Source organism: Pleurodeles waltl, chromosome 12 (assembly GCF_031143425.1).
Source record: "Pleurodeles waltl isolate 20211129_DDA chromosome 12, aPleWal1.hap1.20221129, whole genome shotgun sequence".
NCBI lineage: Eukaryota > Metazoa > Chordata > Amphibia > Caudata > Salamandridae > Pleurodeles > Pleurodeles waltl.
The window spans coordinates 101,199,975-101,220,678 of record NC_090451.1 but is presented as its reverse complement, the minus strand read 5'-3'; the positions used below and the strand labels follow the sequence as shown (position 1 = coordinate 101,220,678).

The 20,704-nt window shown below is 48.1% G+C and overlaps 1 protein-coding gene across 2 annotated transcripts in view; it reads right to left on the bottom strand.

Moving 5' to 3' along the window:
• The window catches only part of AP4M1 (adaptor related protein complex 4 subunit mu 1), a 209,409-nt gene that overhangs the window by 167,268 nt on the left and 21,437 nt on the right, over positions 1-20,704 (bottom strand). For both annotated transcript variants that reach the window (XR_011199886.1, XM_069217086.1), the window contains exon 7: positions 7,146-7,226. Coding sequence is in view for 1 of the 2 variants with exons in the window: in XM_069217086.1 (XP_069073187.1) it covers positions 7,146-7,226 (81 nt within the window). In the remaining variant the exon portion in view is untranslated. The remainder of the gene's footprint in view (positions 1-7,145; positions 7,227-20,704) is intronic.

The following is a 20,704-nucleotide window of genomic DNA, read 5'->3' as shown; positions in this document are numbered from 1 at the left end:
CATTGTGACAGCCCTCACTGAACTCACCTCCAAGAAAATGCCCAAGAAAGTAAACTGGACTGTGGAATGCCAACAGGCCTTTGACACCCTGAAACAGGCAATGTGCTCAGCACCAGTTCTCAAAGCTCCAGATTATTCTAAGCAGTTCATTGTGCAGACTGATGCCTCTGAACATGGGATAGGGGCAGTTTTGTCCCAAACCAATGATGATGGCCTTGACCAACCTGTTGCTTTCATTAGCAGGAGGTTACTCCCCAGGGAGCAGCGTTGGAGTGCCATTGAGAGGGAGGCCTTTGCTGTGGTTTGGTCCCTGAAGAAGCTGAGACCATACCTCTTTGGGACTCACTTCCTAGTTCAAACTGACCACAGACCTCTCAAATGGCTGATGCAAATGAAAGGTGAAAATCCTAAACTGTTGAGGTGGTCCATCTCCCTACAGGGAATGGACTTTATAGTGGAACACAGACCTGGGACTGCCCATGCCAATGCAGATGGCCTTTCCAGGTTCTTCCACTTAGAAAATGAAGACTCTCTTGGGAAAGGTTAGTCTCATCCTCTTTCGTTTGGGGGGGGGGTTGTGTAAGGAAATGCCTCCTTGGCATGGTTGCCCCCTGACTTTTTGCCTTTGCTGATGCTATGTTTACAATTGAAAGTGTGCTGAGGCCTGCTAACCAGGCCCCAGCACCAGTGTTCTTTCCCTAACCTGTACTTTTGTATCCACAATTGGCAGACCCTGGCATCCAGATAAGTCCCTTGTAACTGGTACTTCTAGTACCAAGGGCCCTGATGCCAAGGAAGGTCTCTAAGGGCTGCAGCATGTCTTATGCCACCCTGGAGACCTCTCACTCTGCACAGACACACTGCTTGCCAGCTTGTGTGTGCTAGTGAGGACAAAACGAGTAAGTCGACATGGCACTCCCCTCAGGGTGCCATGCCAGCCTCTCACTGCCTATGCAGTATAGGTAAGACACCCCTCTAGCAGGCCTTACAGCCCTAAGGCAGGGTGCACTATACCATAGGTGAGGGTACCAGTGCATGAGCATGGTACCCCTACAGTGTCTAAATAAAACCTTAGACATTGTAAGTGCAGGGTAGCCATAAGAGTATATGGTCTGGGAGTATGTCAAACACGAACTCCACAGCACCATAATGGCTACACTGAAAACTGGGAAGTTTGGTATCAAACTTCTCAGCACAATAAATGCACACTGATGCCAGTGTACATTTTATTGTAAAATACACCACAGAGGGCACCTTAGAGGTGCCCCCTGAAACTTAACCGACTATCTGTGTAGGCTGACTAGTTTTAGCAGCCTGCCACAAACCGAGACATGTTGCTGGCCCCATGGGGAGAGTGCCTTTGTCACTCTGAGGCCAGTAACAAAGCCTGCACTGGGTGGAGATGCTAACACCTCTCCCAGGCAGGAATTGTCACACCTGGCGGTGAGCCTCAAAGGCTCACCTCCTTTGTGCCAACCCAGCAGGACACTCCAGCTAGTGGAGTTGCCCGCCCCCTCCGGCCAGGCCCCACTTTTGGCGGCAAGGCCGGAGAAAATAATGAGAATAACAAGGAGGAGTCACTGGCCAGTCAGGACAGCCCCTAAGGTGTCCTGAGCTGAGGTGACTCTAACTTTTAGAAATCCTCCATCTTGCAGATGGAGGATTCCCCCAATAGGGTTAGGATTGTGACCCCCTCCCCTTGGGAGGAGGCACAAAGAGGGTGTACCCACCCTCAGGGCTAGTAGCCATTGGCTACTAACCCCCCAGACCTAAACACGCCCTTAAATTTAGTATTTAAGGGCTACCCTGAACCCTAGAAAATTAGATTCCTGCAACTACAAGAAGAAGGACTGCCTAGCTGAAAACCCCTGCAGCGGAAGACCAGAAGACGACAACTGCCTTGGCTCCAGAAACTCACCGGCCTGTCTCCTGCCTTCCAAAGATCCTGCTCCAGCGACGCCTTCCAAAGGGACCAGCGACCTCGACATCCTCTGAGGACTGCCCCTGCTTCGAAAAGACAAGAAACTCCCGAGGACAGCGGACCTGCTCCAAAGAAAAGCTGCAACTTTGTTTCCAGCAGCTTTAAAGAACCCTGCAAGCTCCCCGCAAGAAGCGTGAGACTTGCCACACTGCACCCGGCGACCCCGACTCGGCTGGTGGCGATCCAACACCTCAGGAGGGACCCCAGGACTACTCTGATACTGTGAGTACCAAAACCTGTCCCCCCTGAGTCCCCACAGCGCCGCCTGCAGAGGGAATCCCGAGGCTTCCCCTGACCGCGACTCTTTGAACCTAAAGTCCCGACGCCTGGGAGAGACCCTGCACCCGCAGCCCCCAGGACCTGAAGGACCGGACTTTCACTGGAGGAGTGACCCCCAGGAGTCCCTCTCCCTCGCCCAAGTGGAGGTTTCCCCGAGGAATCCCCCCCTTGCCTGCCTGCAGCGCTGAAGAGATCCCTAGATCTCCCATTGACTTCCATTACAAACCCGACGCTTGTTTCTACACTGCACCCGGCCGCCCCCGCGCTGCTGAGGGTGAAATTTCTGTGTCAACTTGTGTCCCCCCCGGTGCCCTACAAAACCCCTCTGGTCTGCCCTCCGAAGACGCGGGTACTTACCTGCAAGCAGATCGGAACCGGGGCACCCCCTTCTCTCCATTCTAGCCTATGTGTTTTGGGCACCACTTTGAACTCTGCACCTGACCGGCCCTGAGCTGCTGGTGTGGTGACTTTGGGGTTGCTCTGAACCCCCAACGGTGGGCTACCTTGGACCAAGAACTGAACCCTGTAAGTGTCCTACTTACCTGGTAAAACTAACAAAAACTTACCTCCCCCAGGAACTGTGAAAATTGCACTAAGTGTCCACTTTTGAAACAGCTATTTGACAATAACTTGAAAAGTATACATGCAATTTTGATGATTTGAAGTTCCTAAAGTACTTACCTGCAATACCTTTCGAACAAGATATTACATGTTAAATTTGAACCTGTGGTTCTTAAAATAAACTAAGAAAAGATATTTTTCTATATAAAAACCTATTGGCTGGATTTGTCTCTGAGTGTGTGTACCTCATTTATTGTCTATGTGTATGTACAACAAATGCTTAACACTACTCCTTGGATAAGCCTACTGCTCGACCACACTACCACAAAATAGAGCATTAGTATTATCTATTTTTACCACTATTTTACCTCTAAGGGGAACCCTTGGACTCTGTGCATGCTATTCCTTACTTTGAAATAGCACATACAGAGCCAACTTCCTACAGTACTTTTCTGAATCCGGTCCATTTTTTACTACTCTTATCTGGACGAGTGGAGTTTGACAGATATAATGTGCAAAGTATGTACTTAGTGCTACAACTAGGTGATAAGGTGCACACCCCTTCTCCTACATGTTGGCCTTACATTTTGGTTACATTTAGTATTTTTTAAGACTGAGACTACCTATCAGCTCAGCAGATCAAACATGCTTTGAGCAATAAAACTGAACACACACTGACTGAATTTTCATGATTTCACATCTATTTATGCGTCGATGGGATCACACTTTAATAGGCAGAAGTGGACCATCACAGTTTTGAAACCAAAATCGTACAGTGTCATATAATGAGCATTTAAAACCATACGATTACTAACAATCCTCATATAAAGTGATGTAATCAATAAGGTCTTTAGAGAGCTGGGATGTAATGTCACCATCTATTATGGCTGAGATCATGCGCCACATTTTACAATGCAATAATAACGTCTCTTCAACTGGTGTTTAATATAATGTCTCCTTCTGGGTCCTTGCAACATAACTCTCATTAGAGTTGCATGCCTGGATACTTCTGGCATGTAATGGTTGGAGCCTGAATTATCACTTTATTTTCCTCCAAGGTGAAGTTACTTCAGGCCCACAACATCACAGTGTTGAAAACTGGGATTTCAAATGACTATATTTCCCCTCTGTCAGGACGTCGTTCATAGATTTTCATGTTTAAGCACAGGACGGGTGACCTATTGTAAGGAATGCCTCCTTCGCATGGTTACCCCCTGACTTTTTGCCTTTGCTGATGCTAAGTTATGACTTGAAAGTGTGCTAGGACCCTGCTAACCAGGCCCCAGCACCAGTGTTCTTTCCCTAAACTGTACCTTTGTCTCCACAATTGGCACAACCCTGGCACCCAGGTAGTAACTGGTACCCCTGGTACCAAGGGCCCATGATGCCAGGGAAGGTCTCTAAGGGCTGCAGCATGTCTTATGCCACCCTAGAGACCCCTCACTCAGCACATGCACACTGCTTCACAGCTTGTGTGTGCTGGTGGGGAGAAAATGACTAAGTCGACATGGCACTCCCCTCAAAGTGCCATGCCAACCTCACACTGCCTGTGGCATAGGTAAGTCACCCCTCTAGCAGACCTTACAGCCCTAAAGCAGGGTGCACTATACCACAGGTGAGGGCATATGTGCATGAGCACTATGCCCCTACAGTGTCTAAGCAAAACCTTAGACATTGTAAGTGCAGGGCAGCAATAAGGGTATATGGTCTGGGAGTTTGTCAAACACGAACTCCACAGCACCATAATGGCTACACTGAAACTTCTCAGCACAATAAATGCACACTGATGCCAGTGTGCAATTTATTGTAAAATACACCCAGAGGGCATCTTAGAGATGCCCCCTGAAAACATACCCGACTTGCAGTGTAGGCTGACTAGTTTTTGCCAGCCTGCCACACACCAGATATGTTTCTGGCCACATGGGGAGAGTGCCTTTGTCACTCTGTGGCCAGGAACAAAGCCTGTACTGGGTGGAGGTGCTTCTCACCTCCCCCTGCAGGAACTGGAACACCTGGTGGTGAGCCTCAAAGGCTCACCCCCTTTGTTACAGCGCCACAGGGCATCCCAGCTAGTGGAAATGCCCGCCCCTCCGGTCACTGCCCCCACTTTTGGCAGCAAGGCTGGAGGAGATAATTAGGAAAACAAGGAGGAGTCACCCACCAGTCAGGACAGCCCATAAGGTGTCCTGAGCTTGGGTGACCCTTACTTTTAGAAATCCTCCATCTTGTGGCTGGAGGATTCCCCCAATAGGATTAGGAATGTGCCCCCCTTCCCACAGGGAGGAGGCACAAAGAGGGTGTAGCCACCCTCAAGGACAGTAGCCATTGGCTACTGCCCTCCCAGACCTAAACACACCCCTAAATTCAGTATTTAGGGGCCCCCAGAACCTAGGAAACTAAGGGCCAGATGTACCAAATAGTTTTGCCCATTCTGTGTCTATGGGAAAATGTGTTCGTACATATGGCCCTAGATTCCTGCAACCTAAAGAAGAAGAAGGACTGCTGACCTGAAGTCCTGCAGTGAAGACGGAGACAACAACTGCTTTGGCCCCAGCCCTACCGGCCTGTCTCCCAACTTCAAAGAATACTGCAACCGCGACGCATCCAACAGGGACCAGCGACCTCTGAAGCCTCAGAGGACTGCCCTGCACCCAAGGACCAAGAAACTCCCGTGAACAGCGGCTCTGTTCAACCATCTGCAACTTTCTTGCAACAAAGAAACAACTTCAAGGACTTCACGTTTCCCGCTGGAAGTGTGAGACGTTCTACTCTGCACCCGACGCCCCCGGATCGACCTGCGGAAAACCAACACTACAGGGAGGACTCCCCGGCGATGCGTGAGTAGCCAGAGTTGACCCCCCCCTGACCTCCACAGCGACGCCTGCAGAGAAAATCCAGAGGCTCCCCCTGACCGTGACTGCCTGTAACAAGGGACCCGATGCCTGGAACCAACACTGCACCCGCAGCCCCCAGGACCTGAAGGAACCGAACACCAGTGCAGGAGCGACCCCCAGGCGACCCTCTGCCTAGCCCAGGTGGTGGCAACCCCGAGGAGCCCCCCCTGTGCCTGCCTGCATAGTTAAAGAGACCCCCGGGTCTCCCCATTGCTTTCAATACAAAACCCAAAGCCTGTTTGCACTCTGCACCCGGCCGCCCCTGTGCCGCTGAGGGTGTACTTTCTGTGCCTGCTTGTGTACCCCCCCCCCCGGTGCCCTACAAAACATCCCTGGTCTGCCCCCCGAGGACGTGGGTACTTACCTGCTGGCAGACTGGAACCGGGGCACCCCTGTTCTCCATTGAAGCCTATGTGTTTTGGGCAACTCTTTGACCTCTGCACCTGACCGGCCCTGAGCTGCTGGTGTGGTAACTTTGGGGTTGCCTTGAACCCCCAACGGTGGGCTACCTTGGACCCAACTTTGAACTCTGTAAGTGTTTTACTTACCTGTGAACTTAACATTTACTTACCTCCCCCAGGAACTGTTGATTTGTGCAGTGTGTCCACTTTTAAAACAGCTTATTGACATTTTTGCCAAAACTGTACATGCTATTGTGATTATTCAAAGTTCCTAAAGTACCCAAGTGAAATACCTTTCATTTGAAGTATTACTTAAAATCTTGAACCTGTGGTTCTTAAAATAAACTAAGAAAATATAGTTTTCTATATAAAAACCTATTGGTCTGGAGTAAGTCTTTGAGTGTGTGTTCTTCATTTATTGCTTGTGTGTGTACAACAAATGCTTGACACTACCCTCTGATAAGCCTACTGCTCGACCACACTACCACAAAATAGAGCATTAGAATTATCTCTTTTTGCCACTATCTTACCTCTAAGGGGAACCCTTGGACTCTGTGCACACAATGGGCCTGATTACAACTTTGGAGGAAGTGTTAATCCGTCCCAAAAGTGACGGTAAAGTGACGGATATACCACCAGCCGTATTACAAGTTCCACAGGATATAATGGACTCGTAATACGGCTGGTGGTATATCCGTCACTTTACCGTCACTTTTGGGACGGATTAACACCTCCTTCAAAGTTGTAATCAGGCCCTATTTCTTACTTTGAAATAGTATATAAAGAGCCAACTTCCTACACCTATGTTTTGATGCGGGTGTATCTGTGGAAGCAACAGAGCAGGTGAATCTTCACACACAGTGTTAGTAGGTGCGCTACATTTATCTCCAGAATCAGCCTGTGGGACAATGAATATGTGGTTAGCACTTTAGGTGTATCTGTGCAGGAAGGCAGACTGACTGTCACTGGCTTACTGTGGAAGGGTGAACTCTGATTACATACATGACGAGTCTCTGCATCAGGACATACCTGCTCATGTCGAGAGGACAGCACAGGGCGACTGGCTGCTGTACCCGGTGCAACTTTGCTCTGCTGCGTTTCTGCTCCAAACTGGATTCAAACAAAAATAAGGAATTAAACCATTAAGTTAAAAATTGTATTGCACTATATAACTGTTTATGAATACATTGTGTGCAGTACCCTCTAGGGGTGCAACCCCTTCAAACAATACCCAAAACACAAAATAACTGCTGTCAAGCTCAGAGTACCGGGCTGTGAGTGGCATTGTTATATGCTATGCTCCTGACTTACCAAAGGAAACACCAGCGCTGCCCCTTCTTCTTCTGGGACATTGGGTAGCGAGGATACATTTCCAGCGAGTTTTTGGAATCAAAACTAATTATGTATAGTGCCAGCCCCAATTGTAAACATATATGATATCTGCTCAGGAGTATAGCATTAAAAAGCAGAAACTGTTAATAAGTAATAAAATTCAGCCACCTATTTATCTGCATTGCACATATTTGTCCTCAGACCTGCTTCCCGAAATGTAACCGTGACCCTCTTTGGAGTGCCCTAGATGCCATGCGAGTAACAGTTTTTTTTCATATGATCTGGGACTGTCACCACATACAAACTTACTGGAAGGTCGACAGTTACCAATGATGATGGCAGTGTGGCTATTGGGCAGATTCACGAGGCCCAAAAGTGCGAAACACACATCTCAATTTCTTTACCTTGCCCTACTCTTAGGCAAGTGCAGCATCCTCGATGAACTGGAAGCCACTGCAGCCCCACCAATCGCGAAATAGCTGCAGGAACTGAGAACGTGGGGCACTGCGGAAATACACGTTATGACCGCATCCATCTTCAGTTGGGCAGTGGACCACCAATCAACAAATGGCACACGCTCCTGTTCACTTTACAGGCCATATCGGATGACAGACCACAGTGAAACATGGAGAATGACACTGTATGATTACTGAATACCTATGTCACCGGATACAGATCAGAACAGGCTCACTGGCAAATGCAGGTCAACATCAATTGTCGGCGCAAACAGAGTTGGGGAGGAGAAATACCCGATGGGTCTAGGATATTTATTGGCTTCATTGACACAATATGACGAGGGCTGTGGATACCCTGCATAGTTATACGGTGGGAGGGGAATTAAATCGTATAAGCAGGGTCTGAGATCTCTACGGTATCGGATATGCACCGGTAGTGATGTGCACTGTGATGCTATGTACCCGGGGTTATTGGGGGTATTCCATAATGGTTCACACAAAGTATAACTTGATAGAGCGCCTTTTGTCGATGTGCTATGTCCAGACTGTTGTGATAGGAGCACATTCTTTAGATGGTGTTTGATATCTGTATAATGCTGCATGTTTATTTCACTGACAATTCAATAAAGTTATACAAAAAAAGTAATCATGTTCAGTCATCTGTTGAAACAACCAACAACAGTATAATGAGGGGATTCAGGTCACGAGCACATTTTTGGTGGGTTAGAGAAAGTCCGATCAATAAATAAAGATGCCTTTAAATTCTGTTTAGCTGGTCATGTTTACAGTACCTCAACCCCAGAGGTCAAACATCAGGCATTGTCTTCTGACAAGTTGTTGCTTATTCTTTTAACTTGTGAAAGGAAATGCCTCCTTGGCATGGTTACCCCCTAACATTTTGCCTTTGCTGATGCTAAGTTTTGATTGAAAGTGTGCCGGGACCCTGCTAACCAGGCCCCAGCACCAGTGTTCTTTCCCTAAACTGTACCTTTGCTTCCACAATTGGCACAGCCCTGGCACTCAGATAAGTCCCTTGTAACTGGTACCCCTGGTACCAAGGGCCCTGATGCCAGGGAAGGTCTTTAAGGGCTGCAGCATGTCTTATGCCACCCTGGGGACCCCTCGCTCAGCCCATGCACACTGCCTCACAGCTTGTGTGTGCTAGTGGGGAGAAAAAGACTAAGTCGACATGGCACTCCCCTCAGAGTGCCATGCCAACCTCACACTGCCAGTGGCATAGGTTTGTCACCCCTCTAGTAGGCCTTACAGCCCTAAGGCAGGGTGCACTATACCACAGGTGAGGGCATATGTGCATGAGCACTGTGCCCCTACAGTGTCTAAGCAAAACCTTAGACATTGTAAGTGCAGGGTAGCCATATGAGTATATGGTCTGGGAGTTTGTCAAACACGACCTCCACAGTTCCATAATGGCTGCACTGAAATCTGGGAAGTTTGGTATCAAACTTCTAAGCACAATAAATGCACACTGATGCCAGTGTGCAATTTATTGTAACATGCACCCAGAGATGCCCCCTGAATACCAATCCGACTTCTAGAGTAGGCTGACCAGTTCCTGCCAGTCTGCCACACACCAGACAAGTTGCTGGCCACATGGGGAGAGTGCCTTTGTCACTCCGTGGCCAGGAACAAAGCCTGTACTGGGTGGAGGTGCTTCTCACCTCCCCCTGCAGGAACTGTAACACCTGGCGGTGAGCCTCAAAGGCTCACCCCTTTTGTTACAGCGCCCCAGGGCATCCCAGCTAGTGGAGATGCCCGCCACTCCGACCACTGCCCCCACTTTTGGCGGCAAGGCTGGAGGAGATAGTGAGAAAAACAAGGAGGAGTCACCCACCAGTCAGGACAGCCCTTAAGGTGTCCTGAGCTGAGGTAACCCCTGCCTTTTGAAATCCTCCATTTTAGTTTGGGAGGATTTCCCCAATAGGATTAGGGATGTGCCCCCCTCCCCACAGGGAGGAGGCACAAAGAGGGTGTAGCCACCCTCCAGGACAGTAGCCGTTGGCTACTGCCTTCCCAGGCATAAACACATCCCTAAATTCAGTATTTAGGGGCACCCCAGAACCCAGGAAATCAGATTCCTGCAACCTGAAGAAACAAGAAGGACTGCTGACCTACAAGCCTGCAGAGAAGACGGAAGACAACAACTGCTTTGGCCCCAGCCCTAACGGCCTGTCTCCAGAGTCGAAAACCTGCAACCAGCGACACATTCGACAAGGACCAGCGACCTCTGAAGCCTCAGAGGACTGCCCTGGACTACAGGACCAAGAAACTCCTGTGAGCAGCGGCTCTGCTCAATTTAAACAACAACATTGCAACTTTCTTGGAACTTTAAAGAACTTCACTCTTCCCGCCGGAAGCGTGAGACTTCACACTCTGCACCCGACGCCCCCGACTCGAGATCCAGAGAACCAACACCACAGGGAGGACTCCCCGGCCACTGCGACCCTGTGAGTAGCCCAATACGGCCCCCCTGAGCCCTCCCAGCGACGCCTGCAGAGAGAATCCAGAGGCTCCTCCTCACGGCGACTGCCTGTAACAAGGGACCCGACGCCTGGATATATGATCAAGGCACCCGCAGCCCCCAGGACCTGAAGGAACCGAACCTCAGTGCAGGAGTGACCCCCAGGTGACCCTCTGCCTAGCCCAGGTGGTGGCTGTCCCGAGAAGCCCCCCTTGTGCCTGCCTGCACCGCTAGAGTGACCCCCGGGTCTCTCCATTGTTTCCTATCTAAAACCCAACGCCTGCTTTGCACACTGCACCTGGCTGCCGTGTGCCGCTGAGAGTGTGTTTTGTGTGCCTACTTGTCCCTCCCCCCAGTGCTCTACAAAACCCCCTGGTCTGCCCAGGAGGATGCGGGTACTTACCTGCTGGAAGACTGGAACTGGAGCACCTGTGTTCTCCATAGGCGCCTGTGTGTTTTGGGCACCTCTTTGACCTCTGCACCTGACCGTCCTTGAGCTGCTGGTGTGGTAACTTTGGGGTTGCCTTGAACCCCCAACGGTGGGCTGCCTATGCCCAGGAACTGAGACTTGTAAGTGTTTTACTTACCTCACAATCTAACCTTTACTTACCTCCCTTAGGAACTGTTGATTTTTGCACTGTCTACTTTTAAAATAGATTATTGCCATTTTAACAAAGACTGTATATGATATTGCTTTAATTCAAAGTTCCTAACTTACCTGTGTGAAGTACCCAGCATTTTACATGTTTACTTCAAATCTTGAACCTGTGGTTCTTAAAATAAACTAAGAAAATATATTTTTCTATATAAAACCTATTGGCCTGGAGTAAGTCTTTGAGTTTGTGTTCCTCATTTATTGCCTGTGTGTGTACAACAAATGCTCAACACTACCCTCCGATAAGCCTACTGCTCGACCACACTACCACAAAATAGAGCATTAGAATTATCTAATTTTGCAACTATCTTACCTCTAAGGGGAACCCTTGGACTCTGTGCACACTATTTCTTACTTTGAAATAGTATATACAGAGCCAACTTCCTACAACATGTAACTGTGGTTTACTTATGTTTGGCCGCAAAGTGAGAGGAGTTTTTAAAGTAAATTATGTGACAATAATTTTTTTGCAACAAAGTACCAGTGAATGAACTGTATGCATCAAGAGTTGGGAAAGCAAAAATAAAGTGCATGCTTTTTTTCTAATTCTGAAGTTTACTGGAAATCGAGATTTTAATAGGATCAAAACAAATAAAGCGAATTTAAGTGGTGATGCACAAATGATAAATATTGACAGAAACCCCATTCCCACAGGTCATCATTTGAGTGCTGTATGCTACAGAGTTTAAACAGTAAAACAATGCGTCTGAACAAATTTAGTGGCCATTTCAAAGGAAAACGTGGTTTCTGTAAATAACAATGTGTTACCAGACAATGCTTTAGTTACATTAAAAAATCACCCCTCCTAAAGGTAGGTGGGTTGTGAAGGTTTGTCGTTCTAAAAAGTGGGTCGTAGTTCTAAGAAGTTTGGGAACCACTTGTAAAATGAATGGAGAAAAAGGCACTCCTGTTTCAAAATACATTATTTATTTGAAACGTAGGTGTAACATACGAGTAGACAGTGCTATGGAACAGTGTACAGCATTGGGTGAGTGAATATACATTTATGTAGGGCAGCCAAAAGAATATACATATGGATATATGATCAAAGTTCGAATCAGGGATAAGCCTCTATATATTTTATTGAAACAATTGTTTTCAATATCCTGTTCTGTACAGGAGGTCACTTTGACCCTACATGGGCAAAATATTGAAGGGTCTCTTCAGGACCATTAGGATTCAGTCGGTCAAAAAACGTGTGTGGAAAAAGAAGAGGTTATGCTGCTGTGTTAGGCGCAAAATAGAAGATGCTCAGAAATGTATTGAAGCTGAAACTCTCAGGAGCAAAACATCATCTCTGGGAACTGGTTCAAATTAGACGCAGAAGAACTAGCCTCTCTGCGGTGGCCAAGAGATAGTCACTGTCTTCTTCCATTTGAACTGCCCTCTTGCAGACACTTTTTTATGCTTCTGGCTGAACCATCACAGGAAAAGTGATACAGGAGTTCCACAGAGTGGCAACTTTAAAGTATCAGGAAAGTCATTGATTGTTGGACTGATCAGAATTTTGAATGGACAAATGGCTTTCAGAGAGCCCAGTATTAAGCAATTTGCTACAGTACCACTGAGGGATGTGACTTATAACTTGAACTGCTTATCCCAGCATTCTCTTGTGACCAGATGGGGACAACCCATATAGATATTTCTGGGTACTAACCATGTGATGAAAGATTTTTCCACCACCTCACACAATTTCTACCCGGTTCTTCTACTTTTAGTAAATAAGGGCCTACTGAATAATATACCAAACAAGAAAGTAGGCAACCAGAACTAATTCACCAGTTTATATGCACCATCCTGTGAAAGCAAGGGACCACTTAGAGGCTGCAGGTGAGGTCGAGGGGGGGGGGGTGACCTGGGCACACCAGCGGTCAGTCAAGGAGGAGGACCGTCAGCTGAATGTAGATGTACCGGGTGTCGGTTTCTCCAAGGCCTGGGGGCTGCTGGTGAAGTGTGTCTTTAGGTGTCAGATATCTTCGTCCGGAGCTTTGCGGTCAGGGGGGTCCTCGAGAGGCCAACAGGAGGCCTTAGGAAAAGGATTATGCAAGACCCAAACCAGACTGGAAGAACCCAAAAGGTGGATTCTGGCAGAAGAGGACCTGCAAAGGAAGGGGACCAAGTCCAGTTTGTGATGGAGGGTACGGTCGTGGCGGGAGCAACTACCCATCCTTTTGTGGATGCAGGACTAGGTCGACGAAGGACAAACAAGACCAGCCGTGCAACAAAGAAGATGCAAAGGAGTCCCTGAAGTGATGCAGATGGTATCCCACTTCGGCTGTCGGGTTGCAAATGGTCAGTGGTGCAGGAAAACCACCAACAAGCCTTGGCAAATGCAGGAAAAGGAAAAGAAGAGTTGCAAAGCTGAAGAGGACCAGCAAGGTCCTGGGGACTTGGCCATTGGAGGGGAGTCCAACATGACCCTCAGAAGCCAGGCGAGCCAAAAGGAATAGTTTCTTACCTGTAACTCCAGTTCTCTCGTAGGGGTATTTCCATGATAGTCATAAGCACTGAATAGTTCCGCGCGCCTGCGGGGACCCCGGAGCACTGTTGTGTAATATATTCTTAAGTGCAATCATCAGCTCCTTGACAAAAAAGGTCTGTGAAAAACACTTAAGAATAACAATGTGCAGCCTATGTGAACAGCTACACAGGCCAAATTGTTAGAAGAAAAAACAGTTGTAGTGTAAATTCACGTTTAAACCTCAATTTATTCTATAAATACATAAATAAATACATTCTCATATTTTATTTACACCTCTCATGAGAATAAAACAATGTAGGGCAGTGTAGCCCATAGGCTGCCATTATACAGAATGAAAATAGAGCTGTGCCTTTAAGAAAGTAAAGTCTTCCCGTTTCCCATCATGCACAGCAAAAGGCAGTTGCCTCAGTTCTTTTTTGGAGGCTAGTAACCTGACATGAAGAAACAAAACATTTGTTGGAGTACCAACCTCAATAATATTCATGTTCTATGTCAACTCCACCGGGGAGGAGGGAGGGTTGCTTATGACTATCATGGAAATACCCCTACGAGAGAACTGGAGTTACAGGTAAGAAACTATTCCTTCTCTCGTAGGGGATTTCCATGTATAGTCATAAGCACTGAATAGAGTAGCAAGCCCATCCCCATAACCGCGGTGGAGTAGACATAAGAATACTGATAAAACATGAATCATGCAAACAAATTCTTGAGCAAGGCCTGTCCAACCTGCGCATCTGCCCTAGCGTCTGTATCAAGGCAGTAATGCTTAGTAAAGGTATGGACCGACCTCCAAGTGGCAGCCTTGCATATTTCTACTAAAGGGACATTTCTCATCAAGGCTACAGTAGCTGCTTTCCCTCTGGTAGAGTGGGCTTTTGGCCTACCACCAAGGGATTTGTTTGCTAACTGATAACATAACATTATACATGAAACAATCTACCTGGATAAAGATTGTTTAGATGTGCCCAAACCTGTTCTGATTGGGCCATAGTTAATAAAAAGCTGTTGTGATTTTCGTAAGCTTTTTGTCCTGTCCAAGTAAAATTTCAAGACTCTCTTTACATCCAGAGAGTGCAGAGTTCTCTCAGCAGGAGTAGCTGGATTCTGAAAGAAAGTCGGTAATGAAATTGTTTGGTTCACATGGAAGTCGGAGACTACCTTAGGTAAAAATTTTGGATGAGTTCTCATTACCACTTTCGCAGAATGAAAAACCGTGTAGGGTTCCTGAGCACAAAGGGCCTGGATTTCGCTGACCCTACGCGCTGAAGTGATTGCCACCAGAAAAGCAGCTTTCCATGTGAGATGCTGCAGCGATGCCTTATGTATCGGCTCGAATGGCGGCAGCATCAGACGTGATAAGACAACGTTCAGTTCCCATGGAGGAGAAGGCTTTCTAATGGGAGGAAAAACCTTCTTTAAACCTTCTAGGAAATCCTTAATAATCGGAATCCGAAAAAAAGAAGTTTGTGAAGGACTCTTTCTGTATGCTGTTACCGCCACCAAGTGAACTTTTATTGACGACAGTTGTAAGCCCGATTTTGCCAAACTTAACAAGTATGGCAGGATAGATTGTTCTCCACAGGAAACCGGGTCAATGTTGTTGTGTAAACACCAAATGCAGAATCTCTTCCACTTGCTTGCATAGGCTGATCGTGTGGAAGGGCGCTTTGCTTCCTTCAGAATTTCCATACAGTCCTGAGGTAGGTTCAAGTGTCCATATTGCACTAGCTCAGGAGCCATGCTGCCAAACTCAACGATGAGGGGTTGGGATGAGATATCTGCCCTCTGAACTTCGTGAGAAGGTCCGGACGATATGGTAGCCTGATGTGTGGTTTGAGTGACCGGTGAAGAAGGTCTGGGAACCACCACTGGCGTGGCCACTCCGGAGCAATTAGGATCATTTTGGTCTGAGCATTGGACAGCTTCTGGAGGACCGCCGGAATCAGGGAAGCGGTGGAAAGGCATAAAGAAATGCTCCTGACCAGCTTATCCACAGGGCATTCCCCAGTGTCCCTGGATGGTAATATCTGGAGGCGAAGTTTTGGCATTTTTTGTTTTCTGGGGTTGCGAATAGGTCTGTAGAGGGGGTACCCCAGAGTGCGAAAATGGAATGAACGACGTCGTCGTGTAGTACCCATTCGTGGTTCTCGTCCATTACCCGACTGAGGGCATCCGCTTGAACATTCTGGATGCCGGGCAGGTGAGTTGCCACTAGCGACAGGTTCCTGGCTAGAAGCCAATGCCAGATTGTCTGAGCCTCTCTGGATAAAATTCTGGACCTGGTGCCTCCTTGTTTGTTCACGTAGTACATAGTGGCCACATTGTCTGTCTGGAGAAGGAGAGTTTCCGTTCTCAGAGAGGGAAGGAAGGCTTTGAGCGCAAGGTGGACTGCGCGAAGTTCCAGCAGGTTGATGTGATAGAGACTCTCTCTCTGTGACCACTCGCCTTGGACTCGAAAATGTTCCATGTGCGCCCCCCATCCGAGCAGTGACGCATCTGTTACGATGGTTTGAGATGGAGGCCGTTGTTGGAACGGAATCCCCACCAAGAGATTGCTGGGTAAACACCACCACTTGAGGGATTGTAGGGTGTGAGGAGAAAGAAGGACTTTGTTCTCCCAATCGTCCCTCAGTTGACACCACTGATCCTCCAGATTTTCTTGCAATGGTCTCATATGGAGGCGAGCATTGGGAACCAGATGGATACAAGACGCCATCGAGCCCAGTAGAGAAGCTATTATTCTTGCAGTGGCTTGAGGTCTTTCCTGCAGTTGTTTGCACTTTTGGAGAATCGATAACCGTCGTTCCTCCGAAGGAAACACCTTTCCTAGCCTGGTATCTACAATGGCCCCTAAGTAATGCAACCTCTGAACAGGTGTTGCTGTAGATTTCAGGAGATTGACTTGAAGACCAAGTTTTTGCAGCAGTTGTAGAGTCCATTCGAAATGTTGTTGTGCCTCGAGACAACTGGAGGCCTTTATGAGCCAATCGTCTAGATAGGGGTAGACGAATATTCGCTGTTTCCTCAAGTGGGCGGCTACTACCGCCATGCATTTGGAAAAAGTTCTCGGTGCTGATTTTAGGCCGAAAGGTAGAACTGCAAATTGGTAATGGCGTTTTCCGACGGTGAACCTTAGGAATTTTCGATGTTTCTTGGTTACTGGGATATGAAAGTAAGCGTCGCAAAGATCTATCTCACAGAGCCAGTCGCCCTGACGTAGATGTGGGTAAATTTGGTGTAAGGCTAACATCCTGAATTTTTCTTTGCGAATCCATTTGTTTGCTGTCCTCAGATCTAAGATGGGACGAAACTCTTGTTTGTCTTTTTTCGGTACAAGGAAATATCTCTAATAAATCCCCTTCCCTTGTTGGCTGATGGGAACGGGTTCTATGGCTCTTTTTTGCAATAGGATATTGACCTCTAACTGTAGAGCTTCGAGATGGTGGTTGGCTGTTTTGGGTGGAACAGATGGTGGAGAACTGGTGAATCTGAGATCGTAACCATGTCTCACAATATTCAATACCCAGGCGTCTGTTGTGATGCATAGCCACTCGTCCAGATGATTTGAGATACTTCCCCCTACTGGAGTGGATAACGGAGGAGGGGGAAGCAAAGATTCAGGGCTTAGACGTGGGAGCCTGTCGAGTTGCCTGAGTTTGAGGTGTTGAACGACCCCTTGTCGACCTTCGCTGAGTGGAGAAACCCCTTTGATACTGCTGTTGTTGCTGCTGCTGGGGGCGCAAAGACATCCAGTGTGGCGACTGATACCGGTGGGTGAAAAGTCGTCGTTGATATGGCCGGAAAACCTTTCTTTGTTCTTTCGGTCTTTCCATGCCTACCGCTTTCAGGGTATCTAGTTCAGCCTTCATTCTAGCCATCTCGTCATCGGCATGAGAACCGGACAAGGTAGAGCCCGAGAAAGGCAAGTTTTGTATTCTCTGCTGCGCTTCAGGTTTGAGTGATGTAAGTCTCAACCATGCATGCCTTCTGAGCGCTATCCCGTGTGCATAATTGTGTGCGGATAGCACCGAAGAGTCAGCTGCAGCACTTATAATTTGGTTAGAAACCATGGCTCCCTCACCCACGACCTCCAGGAAATCTTCCCTTTTATCCTTAGGAAGATGTTCCGCAAACTGCATTAAAGAGTCCCAGAGGGTCGTATCGCCCTAATAACGCAGTAGCGCTGGCTGCCTTCATCGTGACGGCTGCAGTAGAACATACTTTTCGTCCTGCAGCATCTATCTTTCTGCTCTCTTTATCTGGAGGCGAAGAAGAAGACGGTGAGGTTGAATGCAGTTTCTTTGCCGCTACTATGACCACCGAATCAGGTACTGGGTCCGACCTCAAGAATAGAGGATCTTGTTCTGGTGGACGATATTTTTTAATAAGTCTGGAAGGAGCAGACTTTGTTGCGGCCGGTGCAAGGAAAATATCCATTGCTGGTTCAAGGAGACCTGGAACCAGTGGAAGCAAAGGAACGTATTCACATCATCTATGGGGGACACTCTCGGGGACGGTGAGTCCGATAGGGTTGGAGAGTAGTCCCGTGTAGACGAAGAAGAACGCCTGTGATGTGAATGCTGAAATCTCTGTGATTCATGACGGTGCCGAGAGGAAGAAGAGCGTCTAGAGGAATGTCCCGAACGTCTTACAGACCGCGTTGGAGTCCTCAAAACAGACTCTGAAGGAAGAGCCGGAAGAGGCGCCGTAGGTGTTACCGGCGTCTGTGGCAATGGTGATTGTCGAGGAGAAAGTTTGGAGACGCTGGAAGGAGGATGAGTGAAGCCGAGGATTCTGAGGTTGTATAAACCCTCCTAGGTCTTTTTGATTGTCTCGACGTCGACACACTCCTCGACGTCGAAGTACGGTGACGGCGAGTGCCCTTCGCCGTCGATTCTTCGCGCCGTTGAGAATCTCTCGACGACGACCTTCGACGTCGCCGTGATGACGGTGAACGCCTACAACGTCGAGCACCCCTCGACGTTGATCGCTCTCGCTGTGTCGACGGCGAGCTGGATTCAGATCTCCTCGACGTGGAACGTCCTCGCCGTGTCGACGGCGACCCAGATCTCGACGGCAAAATCGTCGTCGACGGCGAGCGATGTCTCTTTCTCGCCGGCGAACCACTCCTCGACGGCGAGCATGTTGGCGCCGTTCCTTGCCTCGACGTCGACGCCCTCGATGTCGTCGGAGACCTGTGCCGTTTTTGAGCCGGTCTGGTCGGAGTTATAGAGGAAACAGTGTGAGCCCTGGTAGAAGACTGACCTTCTCCTCGCTCTGTGGTAGAATGACCACTTTTCCTCCTGTCCTCTTTCGCCTGGAGTCGGATCTTCTCCCTGTCACGAAGGGTCCTTCTGGAGAAGGTTTTGCAGATGTCACACGACTCCGGTTTGTGGCTGGATGGAAGGCAAATTATGCAGACCCGATGTGGATCTGTTTTGGCCTTTTTTATGCCACAGGAAGGGCATTTGTCAAACAGTGAAGGCATTTCTGAAGTAGAAAAACCTCAAAATTCTGTCAGAATCTAACAGAAAAAAGTAGAAAATGATCACTCAATGTTAAAAACGTCGAGTGAAATTGAAATTCAAAAGATTTTAAATGAATTTCTGTCACAAAAGGATTTTGTGAGGTAGAGCTCAATGCTTCAGGGTCCTGTCAGAAAGGAGCCGGAAAAAAGAACTGAGGCAACTGCCTTTTGCTGTGCATGATGGGAAACAGGAAGACTTTACTTTCTTAAAGGCACAGCTCTATTTTCATTCTGTATAATGGCAGCCTATGGGCTACACTGCCCTACATTGTTTTATTCTCATGAGAGGTGTAAATAAAATATGAGAATGTATTTATTTATGTATTTATAGAATAAATTGAGGTTTAAACGTGAATTTACACTACAACTGTTTTTTCTTCTAACAATTTGGCCTGTGTAGCTGTTCACATAGGCTGCACATTGTTATTCTTAAGTGTTTTTCACAGACCTTTTTTGTCAAGGAGCTGATGATTGCACTTAAGAATATATTACACAACAGTGCTCCGGGGTCCCCGCAGGCGCGCGGAACTATTCAGTGCTTATGACTATACATGGAAATCCCCTACAAGAGAAGAAGCAGATGCAGCCCCCACAGGCAACCCACTGGCAGCAAGCACAGAAAGTCCCAGTGAGGCCACTCAGCACACCTGAAGAGGAGTCCCACGTTGCTGGAGCAGCAGAGAGGAGACTGTGCTTGGCAGGAAGAAGTGCTGGGGGCTATACGGAGCCTCAAGATCCCTTGGTGCAGGAGCAAACAAGCCTTGGTAGCTGCAAGAGTCACGGTGCAAAGGGGTACTGTCCTGCCAAGAGAGGCAAGCATTTATCGTCTCCCAAGTTAGACTGCTGGCAGAAAGGACCAATGGGACCTCTCCAGACCACCACCTGTGATGCAGGATCCATGTAGTTCCGGAGAAGATCAGATCCAGGCAGCCGGACATCAATGCATTTGGTGTCTGCAGATGCAGGGGAGTGACTCCTTCACTCCAAGGGAGATTCCTTCTTGTTCTTTGTGCAGACTGAAGAATTGCTGACCCCAGACCCTCACAGCTGGTGAAAAGGTGCATTTGCAGGAAGGAGCCGGAGAAACAATGTTGCAAAGCGGAGTCATCGCTGAAGTTGTAGATTGTTGGTTCCTGAAGAGTAAGGATGCAGTTCCAGTGGCCAGAAGATGAAGTAAACGATGCAAAGGAGTCCTGGTGGAATCATGCACGTCAAATCTGAGTATCTACCCAAGAGGGAGACCCTCAATAGCCCAGGAAGGAGGATTGGTCACCTAGCAAGGTAACCACCTATCAGGATGGCGCTGTGACGTCACCTGCCTGACTTGGCCACTCAGATGCTCGCAGGGGCCTCTGCACATCTTTGTTTCAAGATGGCAGAACCAAATGGCCACCTGGAGGAGCTGTGGGCACCACCCGTTGGGTGGTGATGGACAGAGAAGTGGTCACTCACCTTTCCTCTGTCCAGTTTCACGCCCGAGCAGGGACCGGTTGTCCTTGGACTGGTGCAAACCAGTTTATGGAAGGAGGGCACCAAATGTACCCTTTAAAGCTTACCAGTGGCTTGGGGAGGCTACCTCTCCAAAGCCATGTCACACCTATTTCCAAGTGGAGAGGGTGTTGCCTCCCTCTCCCACAGGACATCCTTTGTTCTGCCTT